Below are 17,467 nucleotides of genomic sequence, written 5' to 3' on the forward strand. Positions count from 1 at the left end.
AGGGACAACTCACAGTTGATCAGTTGATCACAACTTCAGTTGTGCTGAAGTGTGCTGAGCCCATGCTGAAGATGAGCCCGCATTCAAGATGAGCCTTCCACTAGAAGACAAACACAGATTGATGCTCCACTGCTGCATCCAAAACTTCTCTTGAACACAGAAATACATCACATTTACATTTTCCTCACCAAGGTTACTCATCAGACACCACATTTATAGTAGGACAGAGCTCAGTTAGTGAACTCTGCTAGTTTTGTAGAACTCACTACATTTATAACTTTTCTAAGGAAAACTTACTGATTCTCACTATGATCTACCTACCACTTCCTTCTTTTGTTCTTATCTGAATACTTTTGTACCTCCCTGCCCATGGCAGGGGTTTGGAACTAGATGAACCTTAGAGGTCCCTTCCAACTCAAACCATTCCATGGTTCCACGTAAACATATCTACATAAACTTTGTGGCACTGCACATAATATTGTGCCAAAAGTGAAAGCTGTAAAAGTTAACAAACCTCTGCCTCAGGTTGAAAGACACGGCAGGTACAACAAATTAATAAGTCAATCAATATTTACACTGCAGTTTTGTGGGCTGATTCCTTCACACTCAGGGCCAAAGAACAGCATTTCTGGAGAACAAAATGTTCATCCAATAAATCATATACAAAGACAAAAAATATGGTATTAGTTCATTTCAAGGGCAAATAGCTGAAGCATCTATAGATGTACAGACACAGTGATTTCAAAGAGCAGAATCCCAAGCAAATACATCCAGAGCTCTGCACAGTGCTGTCTTGTTAAAATTTTATGATGGAAAAAACCAGGCTGATATGAGCTGTGTGCACATGCTAAGAACAAGGAGTCTAGCTCTTTTTTTTTTTCCCCAAATGCCTACAAAATCACTTGACCTCGGGAAAATTTTCCTATATTTAAATAATAAATAGATGCCTCAAGAGACTTTTACTCAACTTGTCAAAGTATCATTTGTTGAATAATTGAAAGAAAGAGCATAAGGGAAAGCTATCATATCAAACAACTCCGTTATATTAACTGTGATGCTATGAAAGTTAAAATGGTCTATAACAGGGAAGGGAAATATGTCTAGATATTTGTTACATAAAAGAAATGTGTTGGCCTTTGCTACGAGCTCAGGTTATGTGATACTGCCATCTAGCAGGCAACCAGGGGAAGTCAGGTTTAGTTTGCAGTCCCTACAGGACTGAGGGATGGGAATAGGAATTACTGGAAAAAAAAAAAACAGTATCTCAGCTAAAGAGACCAAAAAAAAAAATGATATTCGAATAAAAAATTAAAGTTTGCATAAGGTTTAAAATAGACTTCCTTCAAATTCCCCAAGGTAGACTTCAGTGTTCTCTTCTTTGCTGCCTTACAGTTTAAGAGAACAAAGTTTTGTCATGTTTTATAATGCCAATTGTTTCAAGGCAATTCAGAAGATCTTTTCTTGACACTGTTTGACATTTGCTGTGGTCTTTGAGTCTGAAAACATAATTCTCAATGTTATGGCTACTTACATGTGACTCAGTGTCTTCAGACTTTATTACTGGTTTGAGTTGAGGCTTCTGATTCTGAGGTATCTAGCAAGAAATAGGCAGCAAACAGTTTCAATTTGCCTTTCACATCACAACAGACTGTTGCTATTCCAAATATCTTCCCTGGAGGGTACCCTTCACAGTCAAGAATAGTTTATGATAAAACAAACCTCGCAGCATACTGAGAACTCCAGCTTTTCCTGCTACACCAAGAGGAAAGAAATGGAAATTTTTAATCCTTCCCCCAAAATATATTAGTGATGAGGAGTTGTTCCTATGCCTCTCCAGACTCTGCCAACCCAGCCAGGCTAATTGTTGGCCTTCACCAGTAGGATTTCAGAAGCTGCTCGGGTCATCGTCCAATTAAAATGGGAATGCTTGGAGCAGCACTTTCCCCTCCTCTTCAGCTATTGAGGATGTATCAAGCTGTAGCCCAAGATGTAGTATGAATTTGAGTACGAAATGGAGTGCAACCACCATCAGACTTGATGACTTTTTGGGCGGACACAGTGTTCTATGTGCAAGAGGGAGCATGTGCAGAGGAAGAAATTCACTTGCCTGGGGCTCAGTAGGTGCCACAGCCTAATGGCAGTCTGCCTTTTGGGCAGCCCCACACCTTTCCTGGCCAAGAGAGGTGTTTTCATGCTGCATTTCCCTGTTCCCCTCACACCAGAGGGAGCTGCCACACACGGCTTCTCAAATCTCTACCAAGAATTTGGCATATTTGTATTTTATGCAATGTTAATGACTTGGTGAATTCCGAGGCAAGTATTTTGATTGTTCCCTTGTTTGTGGTACTGCAATGTAACACATCATTTTTATTTCCACTTCTTTGTATTTTTACAGATTTTCACAAAACTGAAGGCTAACAAATGATTTCACAATTAATATCTGCATAATTACCACCTCATTTAGTGTGAACACTGATACATAATTTAAAACAGCTGTGCTAGATAATCATAAGCCTTAGCATGAGAGAGACTGTTGATCTTATAATGCTTTTCAGACACAGCCTTTAACTAGTTCATTTGTCTACTAGATCCGCCTTCTAATTTCTCTTCCTTGGTTAAAGGTCACATAAGCAGCAAAATAAAGTTGTGTTAGCATCTCTAGCCAGCATTCTCTGTAATACTCCATTGATATGGTCAGTCTCTGGCCCATCAGCATTGCTATAGAAAATAAAGGCATCTACTGTTCTGTACTGAAATGATATGAACAAGACTGTCTTCTTTAAAGCAATCTGGAATTTGTTAATCACTCTGTAACAACCAACAATTAAGGAAGCACACACTGAGCTTGAAAACACATTTAAACACATCAGCGCTGGCATTTAAACTCCCATGGCCATCAATGGTGTGGTAACATCTCATCAGGAGGTCAGTGGAGTCTGGAAAACCCTTAATGGGATTGGCTGCCACAGGCTCACCAGGCTTCACTACTGCTTGGGCTCAGGTCTCCGTCCTGCCATCCAGCTGCACATTCAGAAGTGTGCATGTTTGCCCTGCAGGTCCTGTGCTGTATCTGCCAAGCCTGTCTTGGATAACCCAGCCATTCAAGGTTATCCTGGGACAATCTGAAATGTCAGCTGACACACATTTAGGCAACAGAATCAGCTATGCTGGCATCATTCAAAATTGTAATTCAGTGCCAGAATTCAGAGTAACACTGAATCTTTCAAGTGATGGCAGGGCAGACTGTCCTCTTTATATCTTACAAATAGCTCTGAGTGAAGCTAAGTAGTGAACAACTGATCTGCTTGCTCAGGTACTGTCTAGTGCACTGACCAGTCCACTATTTGAATATAAATTAAAATTACAAGTTTTGTTAAAGGTTCCTGAAGTATGTATTTACACACAATGATACTCTATTAATGCTTTAAAAGAATGTTGACATTTGCCTGCCCATTCGCGTGCACTAGAGGGAGCTGGTGCCAAGCCCTCCATTCATTCTCCCTGGCACTTCTCCCAGTTATTCCATGCTTCCTGGGACTTGGTTGGTTCCACCCTGCAAGACGACGTTCACAGCCCTGAACACCTAAGTTCATTAAGCCGAAAGGCAGGCTAAGCAGCTGCAGCTTTCAGCACCATTCCAGTGGGCATGGCAGTCGTGAATGGGTTAAGGGGAAAAGGGGAAGGAGTTAGTTACAAAGGGCTCCTCTCATCTTTTTAATTTATGTAATCAGGAAAAGCAAGAGACTCCTAATCTGCCACGTGTCCTTAATTGAGTCCCCCTGCATGTATGTACTAAGGCATAGTTTTTAACCCAACACAGTCTTCCTTTGGGCCTCAACCCCACACAGCTGAGCACAAAACACAGAGAGCTGCTGGCTGAGCATGAATGGTTATTAGTGGGTCAACACAGGCATGTTTTGCACCCTGTTATTACTTTCAGAGAATAAATATATATAGAAGGTACATCTCATTGTCTTTCAAAGTACAGTTAGCACATGCTAAATAATTTTCTGGACCCTACAGAATTATGAGGCTTTTTCAGCCATTAGCTGAGACTCCTTGGCTTTTGGGATATTGATGTTCCCTCCCACTGGTACTTATAGGACCCCAAAAGAAGTACAGCAATCTTTCCCCCAGGCTTGAATATTAAGCCAAAAGATACAGAGCCAGACAATTAAGCACTGATATGACTTTCCCTTCATGCCTGGCATTGAAGCTGTAGGAGCAGAAACAGGACAGTCTGAAGGCTGCAAGTTGATTAAAAAAATGCAGTAGATACACTCAAAAGAAGAAACTGGATTCCACAGAGAAGCAATCCGTCTGTGGTTTGGCACAGATCAGCAAAGGAAAATTTACCTAGATGGGAAAAAAGATATCCTTTTCTGAAATACACAGGAGAGTATAAATCCATACAGAGGGACATAAACAAAGGACATGATGACCATGACCTAAGTCTTAACAGGTGAACTCAAGTTAATGACCTGCTGCTTCTGTGTTCCTTGGGCTAGAGAAATACCAAGGGCTAGGACCACAGAGTTACCACGGGGCCTTTTCCAGAACAGCTTGGTCTCCAGCTTTAGGTGGTTATAAATAAGCAGCAAAATTGGAGATTTACCTCTTGTAAGGATAACTACTTCTACTTTACCTACTTTTAAATGCAGTTCTTTTTTAAAGTAGCTTTTAAAGCTACTTAAAGAAAGAAGCAGGACCCTCCAGGGCAAGTCATGCTGCCCCAGCACAGACTTACAGAAAAGCAGATGAACTGGATGCTGAGCCGCCAAGTGGCTGAAGTTAAACAAGTGGAAACCTATCCCTGCATTAAACCATCCTTTAATTTCAGCGTAGAATTATGCATACATACACAGAGACATGTAACCAAATAAGTACAGACACTTCTACAACTACTGTAAATTCAAACTGCTCTAATCCTCCAATGCAAATAGAATCTGCACCGGGAACAGAAGGGCTCTGCCTGCTGTCCTCCTAAATGAGAAAATGCATTAAGACACACCTGTCTCACCACTGGTTCTAGTTATTTGTGTGAAATATTCCCTGTAAAAAAAACCCTGAATGCTTCCCAATCCTTTTCTTGGGTTTGTTCCCTGGACACTTTTCACAGCACTGCACGGAGAGGGTCCCAGCTGAGCCACTCCCCAAAACAGTACCATTTTCTCATTTTCCATTCCCAAACCCCTCTGTCACCCGTTTGGGATCCCAGAACTGTCCTGGGTACCACCAGGCCACTCTCTGGCAGACATTTTCTTCCATGCTCACTACCAGGAAACTACCATCCTACAGGCCCTTCAGCCCACCCAACCAGCACCCACCTGCTGCGCTACCACAGCTGAAATGCCAAAAGGAAGGACAGTTAAATGCAGCACCTGCCTGGTACACCTCCCTCCCTGTACATACCATGAGTTTCTTCATTAAAACAAGCCAGCCCTGAGGAAGGAGTGCACAAAACAACTCTCTTTTGATGAAAACACCTATAGAAGCACAAAGCACTGCAATGCTGGCAAATGGACCTTTCAAAAACTGAAGAGAAAATGGACTAGGCTGTGTTTCTTTATAAAGGGGTGTATTTCAGAGGTAGTATATTTTCCTTAGAGTATTATAAATAAACTCTCAGAACAAATTCTGGTTTTCCATGGGATACTTAAAACTGTTTTGTGACTCTGAAAAATGTAGAATATATCAGTCTGCTGGTACAGCATCACTAAGCAAAAGATTTTCACTAATTTCCTCATAGCTCATTGGCAGGAGGAGAGGATTGTCTGACGTGCAGCCTGGCCAGGAGCAACACTGGCAGATGTGACCAGGTCCCAGCCCTTTCCTTGCTTCTGGGAAGCAAACGTGTTTCGTGCTTGCTTTGCAGTTTGACCTCTTCAGACCTGAGGGAAAATGGGGCATCCGAGTACTCTCGTGGAACTCACGAAGTAAGAAAAAAAGCCAGGGCTGAGCCTGCAAAGATTGAATGAAGGAATCAATGCTGCTCATGGGGAGCTGTGATAGATATGGCTTCCCTACAGAGCAGTCCTAATGGAAAAGGGGGATACCCTAGCGGAATCAAAACTTCCATTAACATAACAAACCACAGCAGAAAGGTAGAAACGCTCATCTTGCCTACTCTGTTCATGCCAATAATCCTGGGGAACGGCTGTAACAACGTGCTTCCTTAGGGAAACATTATTTCCAGGTTGAAGATGCTCTTTCAAACATAAAGCAGATACAGTCATAAACACCCCCAGGGCTGTTTTGATCACTCGCATTTACAGAAAACATGCCGTTTGGTTTCTCTCCATTTTATTTTCAGCTGCCTTCTCCCGCTTGTTATTTCGGACAGCTTCCATGCTTACACATTAATGACTTCCACACACCACATGGAGAAGGTTACATTAACCTGTGATGTCTTCCTTTTGAATTTAAGAGTTAATAACAGACTTAATCGTAAGCAGTCCAGTACTATTGTGATTGTAATTCCAGCTGGGTTAATTACACAATAATTAGGTACAAACATTGCAACACAAAACACAGCTACATCATTATTTGCAACAAATGCTAACTCTAAATAAGTGCAACCTGTCCCACAAACACTTGCTATAAACGACTTAAAAATAAAATTTGATGGGGTAAACACAGGAAAAAAAAAAAAAAAATTCTCCGGGAGAATTTTTTTTGTTAAAAAATAAAAATAAATAAAATCTCAGCACTCATTTAGAGTTCGGGATCTTGTGAAAGAAAGCTTTAAAAGGAGCAAACCTGATTTGCTGTGGCTGTTGCGGCGAAGGGAACACTTGTTGCAGGAGTTGTTGCTGCAGAGACAGTGGCGGCCGTAGCGTTGTGCATCATGGGTACTTTCAGGAGGGGAACCATGGAAGCAATGAACAGGAGGGTGCAGCATTATGGTAAGAGAAGTGGTATTTTTGGCATGGTGAATATCAAGAGCGGCAAGCCATCGTCATGGGTTAAACCAGCAGATGGCATGCAATCACAGTGCAAAGCGAGAAAGCGTGGCAGAGAAATAAAAAACAAAAAAAGGGAAAATAGCTTATTACAAGTACAATTAAAGGAAGGTTGTCAACACGATCGGCGATTCCCAGAAAAAAGAGCAAGGACCACTGCAAATGCGGGTGTTATCTCTAAGAAAAGGTCTCTACCAAAACAACCCGTTACCTGAGAACTGGTACACAATTTTTTTTTTTCCCCAGTGTTGCTACAAAGCACTCCAAAATAAAGGTCTACTGAAAATAACCTACAGTCTTTTGAACTGGGGAAGGAAAATGGTAACTGTTTATCTTAATTTTTAAACAGAATTCAAAACAAGTTATTATCGTGCATATTCATTTTGAAGTAAGCCAGATACTCGTCGTCTTCCTATATAATCCAATTTGTGTGGTTTTTTTTTCTACTAGCACTGCATGACTGCTAGACTTTATCAGAGTTAAACTGCCATCTGCTTTGAGGCAAAAATCAGAAGAAGAATGATAACCATTTTCCTGATTTAAATACTACTTTGTTTGGTCTAAAAAAGCAAGATCAATTTTGTGAAAGCTGCTGCTTTTGCTCATTTTAAGAATGAATATTACTCAGCACCCTCATGAGTGAATACTAACCTTACCTTTTGAAAGCTTTTAACTGCTTATCTGAGCAGCCTCCCCTGCCACAAAAAGAAATCACTGGGATGAAGCTACAGAATAGGAGAAATATCCCATCTCAGAGTCTGCTACACTGGACTTCAATTTGGCATGCCCAGAATGTTCATTCCAAGATGTAAACGTATTTAAAGGAGGAGTGAGATTTGTATCATGGGTTTCAACCAAGCTTTTGTGGATCAAAGTACACATTTCTGGGAAACGCTGATAAAACTTTCTAACACACAGCAAAAAGGAGAAATAGGCACACCACTATGAAACTTTAAAACACTGATGAAACTCGCTGGCTTTTCCAGTATTTTATGATTTTATAGTACTAGACAATATAAAGGGAAATAAAACTTTGAAAACTGAAAAGCAGACTGGAATTCATGATATTATGCTTTTGCAGTATAGTTGTTATAGCAGGTGACATCACATCTGAGCTGCAGCTTTCGTCTACAAATCTAAATACTGCGCAAAGTCAACCAGAAGGACAAGTGAGCCTTTAGTTCTAGTCATTGCCTAAATCTCACCTACGAGTTTTGAAACAAGTGAATATACATCATATACAGTATAAAAGAGATCAATAAAGAAATGTGGAACCTACCAATACTGGTAGCGGGTGTCATGCACAAAACTGACCCTGCGTGTCATGCAATGATAGGTGAAAAAAGTGGATAAAGGGAAGAAACAGGTTAGCTGTTTAGAGTTAACATTCAAAGTGAGATTCAAGCATAACCACAGATACGTTAGTTAAATGAAAGTTTAAGGTCATTCATAGTTTTGCTTTAATGCTAAAGATGTGATTAGGTTCATATTAAATTCCTACAGTAGTATATGACTTTTGGTGTGTTTCTGTGTACACAAATCTGCAGCAACAGGTTTTTTGTTTACAGAAACAGATTAAATATCACATTATTTTGCAATTTTAGAGCTCACTGCATGATTCAGACAGCTTAATGCTGAGCAGATCAACGTTCACCAAAAAAGCTAAAATGGAACTATCCAAAACTACTCTGCAGGGGCTTTGTCAAATTGATGCTTAATATTAACCTATGCACTTTTAATGCAAGGCATGAAGCAGGGAGGTGTTTCTGACCAACAAAAAGACTAGTGGCACAACTCCCAAGCTAAACATCTAAAAGTGTGCAACCTCGGCAGCAAAAAGGCCACTGGGTCTTGGTGCTGAATGGGTTTAGCCTTTCTGAGAAGACCAGAAAAAAAATAACAAAACAAACAACAAACCAATGTTCTTTCGACACAGAGTGTGAAGCAAGCTGGTGAAGGTGAGGAGGCAGGAAGACTGGTACCACACACACAGACACACATATTTGATACTAAGTCAAATATGCTTCCTATATTCCTGCTTACAGCTGTCCCAGCAGCAGTGTAACTATGAATGACCTTACGGAAGAACAACCCCTGGAAAATACACACAGTTCCTAGGCTAGCGGCCATAAAAATGCTAACGAACAGCAATGAGAGGAGAGAAAGGATCTGTTGTTCTTGAGATCATTCACCAAACAAGAAGGAGAGGTGACAAAGCAATCAAACTGATGGAAAACACGTGAGGTGCAGAAATCTGGAAATGAGCCATGCTAAGTGAAGCCCCACACTTGTCATTATGGGAGCAAGTGGTTAAGAAAGCAGAGAGGTTATATAAAACAATTAAGTTTTATATATATTCCAGCAGCAAAACTTGTTTTAAAATTTAACTTTAATAGCACACGCACAAATACACACACACACACAGGGAACACATTTGAAAATTATACCAGTTCAGAAAATATCACATCATCATTTTAAATCCCATAGTTAATGTCATGCATTGCTCCTCAGGGCTGGGTGACGTGACAGGCCTCGCACCTACCGGATCCAACCTTCTCTGGGACTTCCCAGGAAACGTGGGACTATAGGAGGAACCATCTTTAACAAAACTCATGTTACATCCACTCATATAGAGTGGGTTCTCCCTTTCTAGCCTTCTTCCATATCCCATTCAGCTCTCTAAGATCCTGTTTAGGTGCTGATGGCATTCACAAGAGCAGGAGGTTCAGCACCTCAAGAAGGCCTTCCACCATGGGCACTGACCTGTATTATCCCCCTCTCTCTTCTTTTTTTTGTGCATTTGCTTTGGATTTGCCAACAATCTGGCTTTTAGGACTTAGTTCCAAGAGCCACCCTCTCTACCATCTGAAATTTATAAGACATAACTGCAACGATAACCACCAGTTGGAAACAGGGACAGACAATAAATGGTACAAAGAATGAACTACTTCAAGAAACATGATTACTCCAGAAGTCTGGAAAATTTCTAGTGCTATTTCACTGGAAAAGGTTTAAGCTGCTCTTATTTTCCAGAGTTAATTTAAAGTCTATGGCAGTTGCTTACAGCAGTGATAAGCCCCGAAAGGGAATGCTTAAGAGAAGGAATAATGCAAATCATAGTGCAAATTGTTAGGATTATGACACACAATAAATTTGTGGAGATTTCTGTACGTTGGTAAGCACAGGGCGGTCTTCCATTCGCATCCATATAGGCAATCTCACTGTTTTTTTCATAGACTCCCATAAATGTCGGTGTGTTTTCTGCCACAGATATTCTAGTGCAAGAATGTGCTAAAAATACAGCATTCTATAACTTGCTATTATCAACATAGGGGCAGGCTCCAAGGTTGTTACTCAGGCCTTATAGCAAAATCACATGAAGTCAATGCCATCTGTGTTTATTTTTATCTTTAAAGACATATGGGGATGCTGATAGATCGGGCAATCCTTGCATGTTGTGTCTCATCCCCCGTTATAACCAGCATTATTTCCACAAACAAAAATAACATAGCTGAAATGTCAAGTGTGTTTGCAAACAAGAAGTTTTAAAGGATTCTGGATGTTCACCCTCGATAATGTTCTGATACCAGAACATGCCACTTGTTGGTCACAGACCAAAACACTTCACTCCTTAGAGAGGAAGTTCACCAGCAGAAAGTTTGGAGTGAGGGTGTCTGATGTAATTTAAAGGATCCTGGTGTTACTGTCTGTGCAAATACCATGTGCTCCTTCTTTCATGGTGTTAGAAAGGAGTCCCAACACCAGCACTGTGGTGCAGCTCGAGTCTGGATGACTGGATCTTCCAGGCTTATGTGCAGACACGCAGAGCACATCCCCTAAGCTTTGGCTCACCTGGATGGCTCAGCCCCAGCTCTTAGCTGCAAATGCTAGGAAAAGCACTGGTTGTGTGCCGAAAGGAAAGACACGAAAACCAGTCTGATGCCTCTAAGCCCCTTTAGCATCAAGGCGGGGAGCAATCTGTTTTGAGGATGCTTCTGTGCAGGTATAAGCAGAAGGCTCATGTTGGTGCATTGCAGCAGAGCAGCAACAGAGAAGCCATGAAGGGACACCCCTGGCATCTCCAAAGCTGTACACCTTTCCCAGACTTTTCCTAGCAGTGTTTTGCCCTCTCATTCCCTAGGAAAGCTCCAGCAGGTGAAGTCAAAATACAGCCAATTCAATGTAGGAAAAAAGGGCAAACTGTGGGTGATAATGGAGGCTATGAAAATGACAAGCAGTCTAATAGCGTGTTGAAGTTTCAGCCTGACCCCTCGCACTTTGCAGAAGGAATTAAATCAGCATGGAAATATCTGTGCAGGCCTCATCTCAAGCAGGGCAGGGAGCGTCACCCTTTGGTAAGCACAACTGCTTGATGCAGAGGCTACTCAGAGCAAGGTGGGTTCGGTGCGGGTGCGACATACCTGTCGGGATGAACGCTGCATGTTGCTGCAACTGAGCATTGGCAAGAGCCTGTTGATAGTGCAAGACACTGGGATTGAAAACGGCACTGGCACCATTGCTTTTTTCAAGTGCTTGTCTCTTTGGTAAAGGGTGAAGAACACCGGGAGGAAAGGCCTGTGAATAAGAGAGTTAGTTAAAAGGGAATAATTTTTAAGGCGTTGTCTGCAACATATACGAAAATACAAAAAACTTATTATTTTTAAAGCGGCTAAAGATGCCTCGCCATGCATATTAACTCAAAGCACAGCAATGTAAAATGAGTGAAATTTTGTTATTGATAGCAAAAGCATGGTACTATTAACCTAAAACTGTAGCAGCACAACTACTGAAAAGAAAGGCCTTTAAAGCAACGAAAATGGCATTTCCTTTAAAGAGATTTTCAGATATCATAGGGAGAAAAAACCACTTGTGTTTCATTGCCAAGTATGGGTTGTTTTTTTTTTTAATTGAAATACTGTTTCCTATTATTATACAGATTAATGGATTATGTTAAGCGTTTTCAATTACAAAAGCAGTTTTATCTCAATTCGACTTTTCATGAGAAGGTATTTAAAAATGAAACCGTGTTAGGAACCAAACTAAATTGTCTGCATTTATTACGTATGAGAATGAGATGGATAAATACGGTACTGAGTTTCCGGTAAATTAAGAGTATGTGAAATCATTTCCGGTTGATGTTTAAAAAGAAAGCAATACAAATTTCATTAGTTGCTTCTCCGAAAAGCTACATGCAAAGCAAAAGGTGAAAGGTCAAAGTACCAGGTCTACAGTTGCTTCGAGAGGTCGCTTCATTGCTTTGGCAGTCGACTGAGTCTTTTAATAACAGGCAGCGAGCACATGATGGCAGTGGGCCAATGGGATTCAAGCGAATTAACATACAGGTAAACAGCAAGCAGAGGTGCATCATGGGAACGGCATTGCATTGTGGATAGGTGAGAAGGAAAAAAATATTCTGAATGCAATATACAACATACAAAACACTAGGCATGCACAACAACAAAAATGTCTTCTAAAGAAATGAATATTACATTTCGAATTAGTACTGAAGCAAAAATGCATCTACTATACCTTAGTTAAAAGCATATAAGAGAGTAAAATATAGATGTTTGAAATTCAGGAAAGTTGAGTAAAACAGCAGCTTGCAGACACTATTAAGCATTTTATCAACACTTCACAGAGATGCGGAAAGTTTTAAGGATACTCCTACAAGAATTTCTGATAAGTTAGCCAAACCAAATTCCCAAATGCGCCATTAAATTTGGAATGCTGCACGTCCAAATAAAAAGCACTAGTGAAAGTTGTAATGCATCACAAACGTTCCCAATAGTTGTGCTTGCAAGGAGAGGGGCTTAGGCAACAAAAGTGTGTAATCCAACTGATTTGGGGTTCCAAATGAGAGAGGTTCTCCTTTCCCTTTAAGCACTGGAATAGGCTCCCCAAGGAGGTGGTTGAGTCACCATCCCTGGATGTGCTTAAAAACGTTTGGATGTGGTGCTCAGGGACATGATTTAGTGGAGGGTTGTTAGAGTTTTAGGGTAAGTATGGTTGGGTTGTGGTTGGACTCGATGATCTTTAAGGTCTTTTCCAACCTGAGCAATTCCATGATTCTATTCCCAGTGCAGAATAAATAGTACGTCCCATTACACTAACTTATCATTAATTCCTTATAGTTTTCCCTAAAGGTGGGTCATTTTTGTAATTTTTTTCCCTTGCGACTTACCACATTACATTGAGAGGAAAAAAACAACAGCCTTTCAGAATTTGAAACACGTTTTCTAAATTTCACTACAACTTATAGTACCAGCTTTGGGAGCAGGGAGTAAAAATACTGCTCCTAGCAGTATTAAACACTGAAATGTGACTTATAATACTGATTTAGCATTATAAAAAAATTTTAAAGAAAATATGTAGGCATAGTACATAGACACAGATATTGTTGTATATTTTCACTGTAAGACTAAACCTGTGATTGATGATATTCTTTAAAAAAAAATCACATATTTATTTCAAATTTTGTACTGTAAATTATTCTTACAAACCTTTAGACAGCAAGGATGATTTACTCATACATCAGAATTTTCCCCTTTTTTTCAAAGCATTTGCTGATATTTAACCTTTTTTCTGGATATGCAGATTATGTCTCTCTTGACATCAGTATGTGGAAATAGGGAACAAAAGTCTAAAATAGAGGACAAGGCACAAAATGCCTACAAATAGCTTATTGTCATGGTATTAGCTAATGCCAAAAGGTATCTTGCAGGACAGCCTTTCTGTCCTTGTTCCCTGCCCTGTTGCAGCTATGTTGCATGAGGCTTCCCAGCATCCTCCCCATCTATCCTACAGCACACTTCTGGATTGTTTTCCCTGACGTACGGGATCTGCTCATCTGTCTGGGTCAAGACTAAGCTATAACAAGAACACCTGGTGCAGTGTGAGGATGTGGATTTGCATCCACCACTGATGGAAGACTACATATAGGTTAAGTGTTACAACTGAATTCAGTATTATGTGATGATGAAACCCATAAATTCAAACTGACATCAATAAGAGTAAAGCACTTCGGTTAATTACGTCTATAATCCAGCATCTGTATTATCTGTCCTCACTTGATACCTCTTATTGACTGCCTTTCTCTACCTCCTCTCTTTGGTCTTCTGACCCTTACCTCCCTACTTGGAAGTGTTTGCTGGCTTTTCTTTTGCCTTCTAGACAAAGTTTAACCCACAGGAACTACACTGATCTGTTTCTGAGAAGATATGGAGTCTCCATTCTTGGAGAAATTCAAAAGCCAACCAGGCACAATCCTGGGCTGTTTGTTCAAGCCCATCCAACCAGAGCAGGGAGGTTGACTAGACAATCTCAAGGTCCCTTCCAATCTCAGTTATCAATTCACATCTCAGTTTAGGCATCTGTACATTCTTCTGTGACTTTCTATGTTTTCTGATGCAGTACATGAATATCTGGAGCTCCCTGAATACTGTGACAGATGATTGTCTTCTAGTGTACTTGGGATTTAAGCTATACATAGTTTGTAGCCTTTTTCAGTATTTTTCCCCTTTCTTTTTACTTCAGAGAATGAGGTCAGTTAGGACATTTGAGTAAATGTTCCTAATCGTTAGTGTGTGAAAATACAGGCAGGGCATTTTCTGGTCCCAGATGATAGTCTTCACTGACTTTCAATGGCCCTACGAGGTCTAACTACAATGTCTACTACAATACAATGTCTACTACAACAAAGTCCACAACACTTGCCTAAAAAAAACACCCTGGACCAAAGCAATGCAGATATTTCCCTCAGGAAGGAAGACCTCTTACAATTCAACCTGGCAACAACCTCTAAGTGAGACTTACAGGTAAGTGTTTGTATTTCTGCTTTACTTTAGATCTCTAGATCCAACGGCACATTATTGTTCATTCCTGGGTAGCTTGCAGGTGTGCATCTTTTCTACCACTATTTTGTTGTTGTCATTCTAATGATTTTTCATTCACTTTATCTTATTCTTTCAAATCTCCATTAAATAAAAAATAGTTGGATTGAAAATAATCTCTTCTGTTTGACAGTCTAAGTATTAAATGAAAGTACTTTTCATATTTTACTGTAAAAAGTTGTCTAGAATTATAGGTTCCAGACTTCTTCCCTTGCGACATTAGAATTTCAATTCTGTGTTCCCAAAGATTTTTCATCTCACTTTGAGGCTAACATGGTTTATTTAAAATGACAGGACATATGCCCAATCATTACTGAAGTGCAAAAAAACGAACGAAAATTTTTCTTCTGTTAGAGGTTTATTTAGTTGCATAACTTACCCTTTGTTCCTCGAAAAGTCTGCTCTTTGCTAATTTGCTAAATACAATAGCCTGGGGTAGTTATATACTGTACTGTATTGTGGTTCTGCTAGGCTCCTGACTCAAATAATAACTATATTGTCTATAACTATTGTATGCACTGCCCACAAGTCCACAAACTGCATCTGCTTAATTATTCGTCCAGTGCCAGCAATGAGGACAACGATTCTTTGATTTTCTGCCAGCAATTCTGTCTCCCAAGTCAAATCCTGCACGCTTTATTTCTTCAATTTTACCAATACCATTTATTTAAATTTAACAACTTTCCTGGTAGCAACCATAAGAGATAACCAGTATTGGTAAATGGATGGGCTGCCTTGTTCGAACAACTTTCAAATTTCTGAAAACAGAAATTCTGACTACACTTACTCTGCTTTTTCTTGATTATTCCCATTTTAGTTTACTATTTTTAAACCCTGTTATGCTAAAAGAAAAAAATGGTAGCATAGAGACTTGCCCTGTCAGTAGGAGATGAAAGAAAAGCCTCTCAGCAAGAGACTCAATAGCCTTAGCCAGAGTTCAAGAAGATACAGTCCGCATTTCTTAGGCAGTGAGAAAAGCCATCTATCTCCAGTGGATAATTCTTCCTCTCCCTCAGACAGGAACCAATGGGAGTGGATCAGATGAACAGTGTAGATGAACATGTTAGGTTTCCTCCACTGTCATAGAGTGAAACCATGGTGGCTGGTTAGTCTCTATTTAACTGAAGGGAATCTAAAGTGGGGCGAACACGTTTCTCTTCTAACACTAACCTGAAGAAAACCCACCTCTTTGCTTTTCTTCCTTTTCTTCCATATTTCCACATGCTTAACTGTTGTCAGAGAGCTAAGCCAGCATATCGACCCCTATTTTCCAGGGGACACTGAACAGTTTTATTTCTGTTTGGAAATATTAGGGGCAAATTTAACACATAATCAAGGCAGAGAACAGAAGTGGTATAGCGTGTCATTTGCTTCACTTGTCTTGGATAGAAATACAGCATTAAAATAAGAGAATAAAGAAAAAGAGTGCTTCCTCCCATCAAGCAATAGTAGTAATTTTAAAAATTCTTATCTTTTACCAAAAAAAAAAAAAAAAAAAAGCAAAAAGGAAAATAAAGTATAAGCAAATAGCATTATATTGAAGCAAAATAGGCATCAAAGAGCTTCTGTCAAGAAAAGCAGCCATATATGCCAGCACTTACCATCACAGTCGCAGCTGCCGCAGCTGCCTGGGCTGCCACTGCAGCCTGGTTAGCTTGATGTTGCGCCGCTTTGATTTTGGCCTGCAAATGTGCAGGAGGGTGAAAATACTTGCATTTCTCCCTCATGCAACGACCTTTTATGTAATCCATACACACGGTTACGGTGTTGTCGTTTGTGTCAATCATTGTGCTGTCTGCCGGATGTGCAAAGCGGCAATCAGTCTCTCCACGTGCACAGTTTCCCCTCTGGAACTCCCTGCACACCTATGTGCAAAACAACACTGGTTGCAACCCGAAAAGGCAGGGAGAGCCCACGCCTCCCAAGATGGATCTTCCCCCTCCCCCAATGAGCTCAGCGAATCCAACTTAATGAACTTGTTATCTTCTTCTGGGAGAGGGAAAATGCATCTATTTTATCACTCGTTGGGTAGCTCTGTGGTATGGTAGCTAAATGGACATGAAACAGAAACATTCCAAAATGTCCTTCCCTTGTCATATCTAGAAAACAACTGGGAAGGATTCTTACTGAAGTAACTGCCCCTGCAAAACTAGTTGAGACTCACAATGCTCAGTCCCTTTCAACTGTATTCTAAGTTCTTTCAACTCCATCAGTAGGGGAGGTGCTCCTCTTGTTGATATTCAAGGAAGATACAAAGAACTGTATAGAGTCTTAAAGCAAAATGGAGAGCCTCCAAAAAACAGTTCTTAAAAATGGACAGAGTCAATAAGCTGAATTGGGCTTTTGGGAAAGGGCGTTCATTTCTGTAAGCAGCATTCGGCCTTCTTGTGTGCTTGGACCATAGATTCCACCAAGCGGTGAAATCGCTTTGGGGCCATGTGGGGATCCGCCAACTCCATGGAGGCTCTACACATAACTGGGGGCTTTCTTGCCCAGTCTGCTCTGAGGTGTGTGACATGCAACTCCTTTACTGGAAGCTCAAGGCTGAAGGCCTGTAAAATTACCCTAATACTGATTAATCAAGATCAGGAGAGAATTAACACCGCAATAAAAATG

The 17,467-nt window shown here is 40.4% G+C and overlaps 1 protein-coding gene across 8 annotated transcripts in view; it reads right to left on the minus strand.

Annotated features, from left to right (window-relative positions):
- Window positions 1-17,467, minus strand: part of MBNL2 (muscleblind like splicing regulator 2) — a 105,384-nt gene that overhangs the window by 8,445 nt on the left and 79,472 nt on the right. For 2 of the 8 annotated variants that reach the window (XM_090129785.1, XM_090129795.1), the window contains exons 5-9: window positions 16,453-16,716; window positions 12,183-12,236; window positions 11,384-11,537; window positions 8,242-8,277; window positions 6,760-6,854 (exon numbers count right to left, since the gene is read on the minus strand). In XM_090129785.1, coding sequence (XP_089985911.1) covers window positions 6,760-6,854; window positions 8,242-8,277; window positions 11,384-11,537; window positions 12,183-12,236; window positions 16,453-16,716 — 603 coding nt within the window. The remainder of the gene's footprint in view (window positions 1-6,759; window positions 6,855-8,241; window positions 8,278-11,383; window positions 11,538-12,182; window positions 12,237-16,452; window positions 16,717-17,467) is intronic. The other 6 variants (XM_090129816.1, XM_090129811.1, XM_090129841.1 and 3 more) reach the window with 6 other exon arrangements.

The sequence above is a fragment of the Phasianus colchicus genome, chromosome 1 (genome assembly GCF_987193195.1).
Source record: "Phasianus colchicus chromosome 1, bPhaCol1.hap1.1, whole genome shotgun sequence".
In the NCBI taxonomy this organism is placed as follows: domain Eukaryota; kingdom Metazoa; phylum Chordata; class Aves; order Galliformes; family Phasianidae; genus Phasianus; species Phasianus colchicus.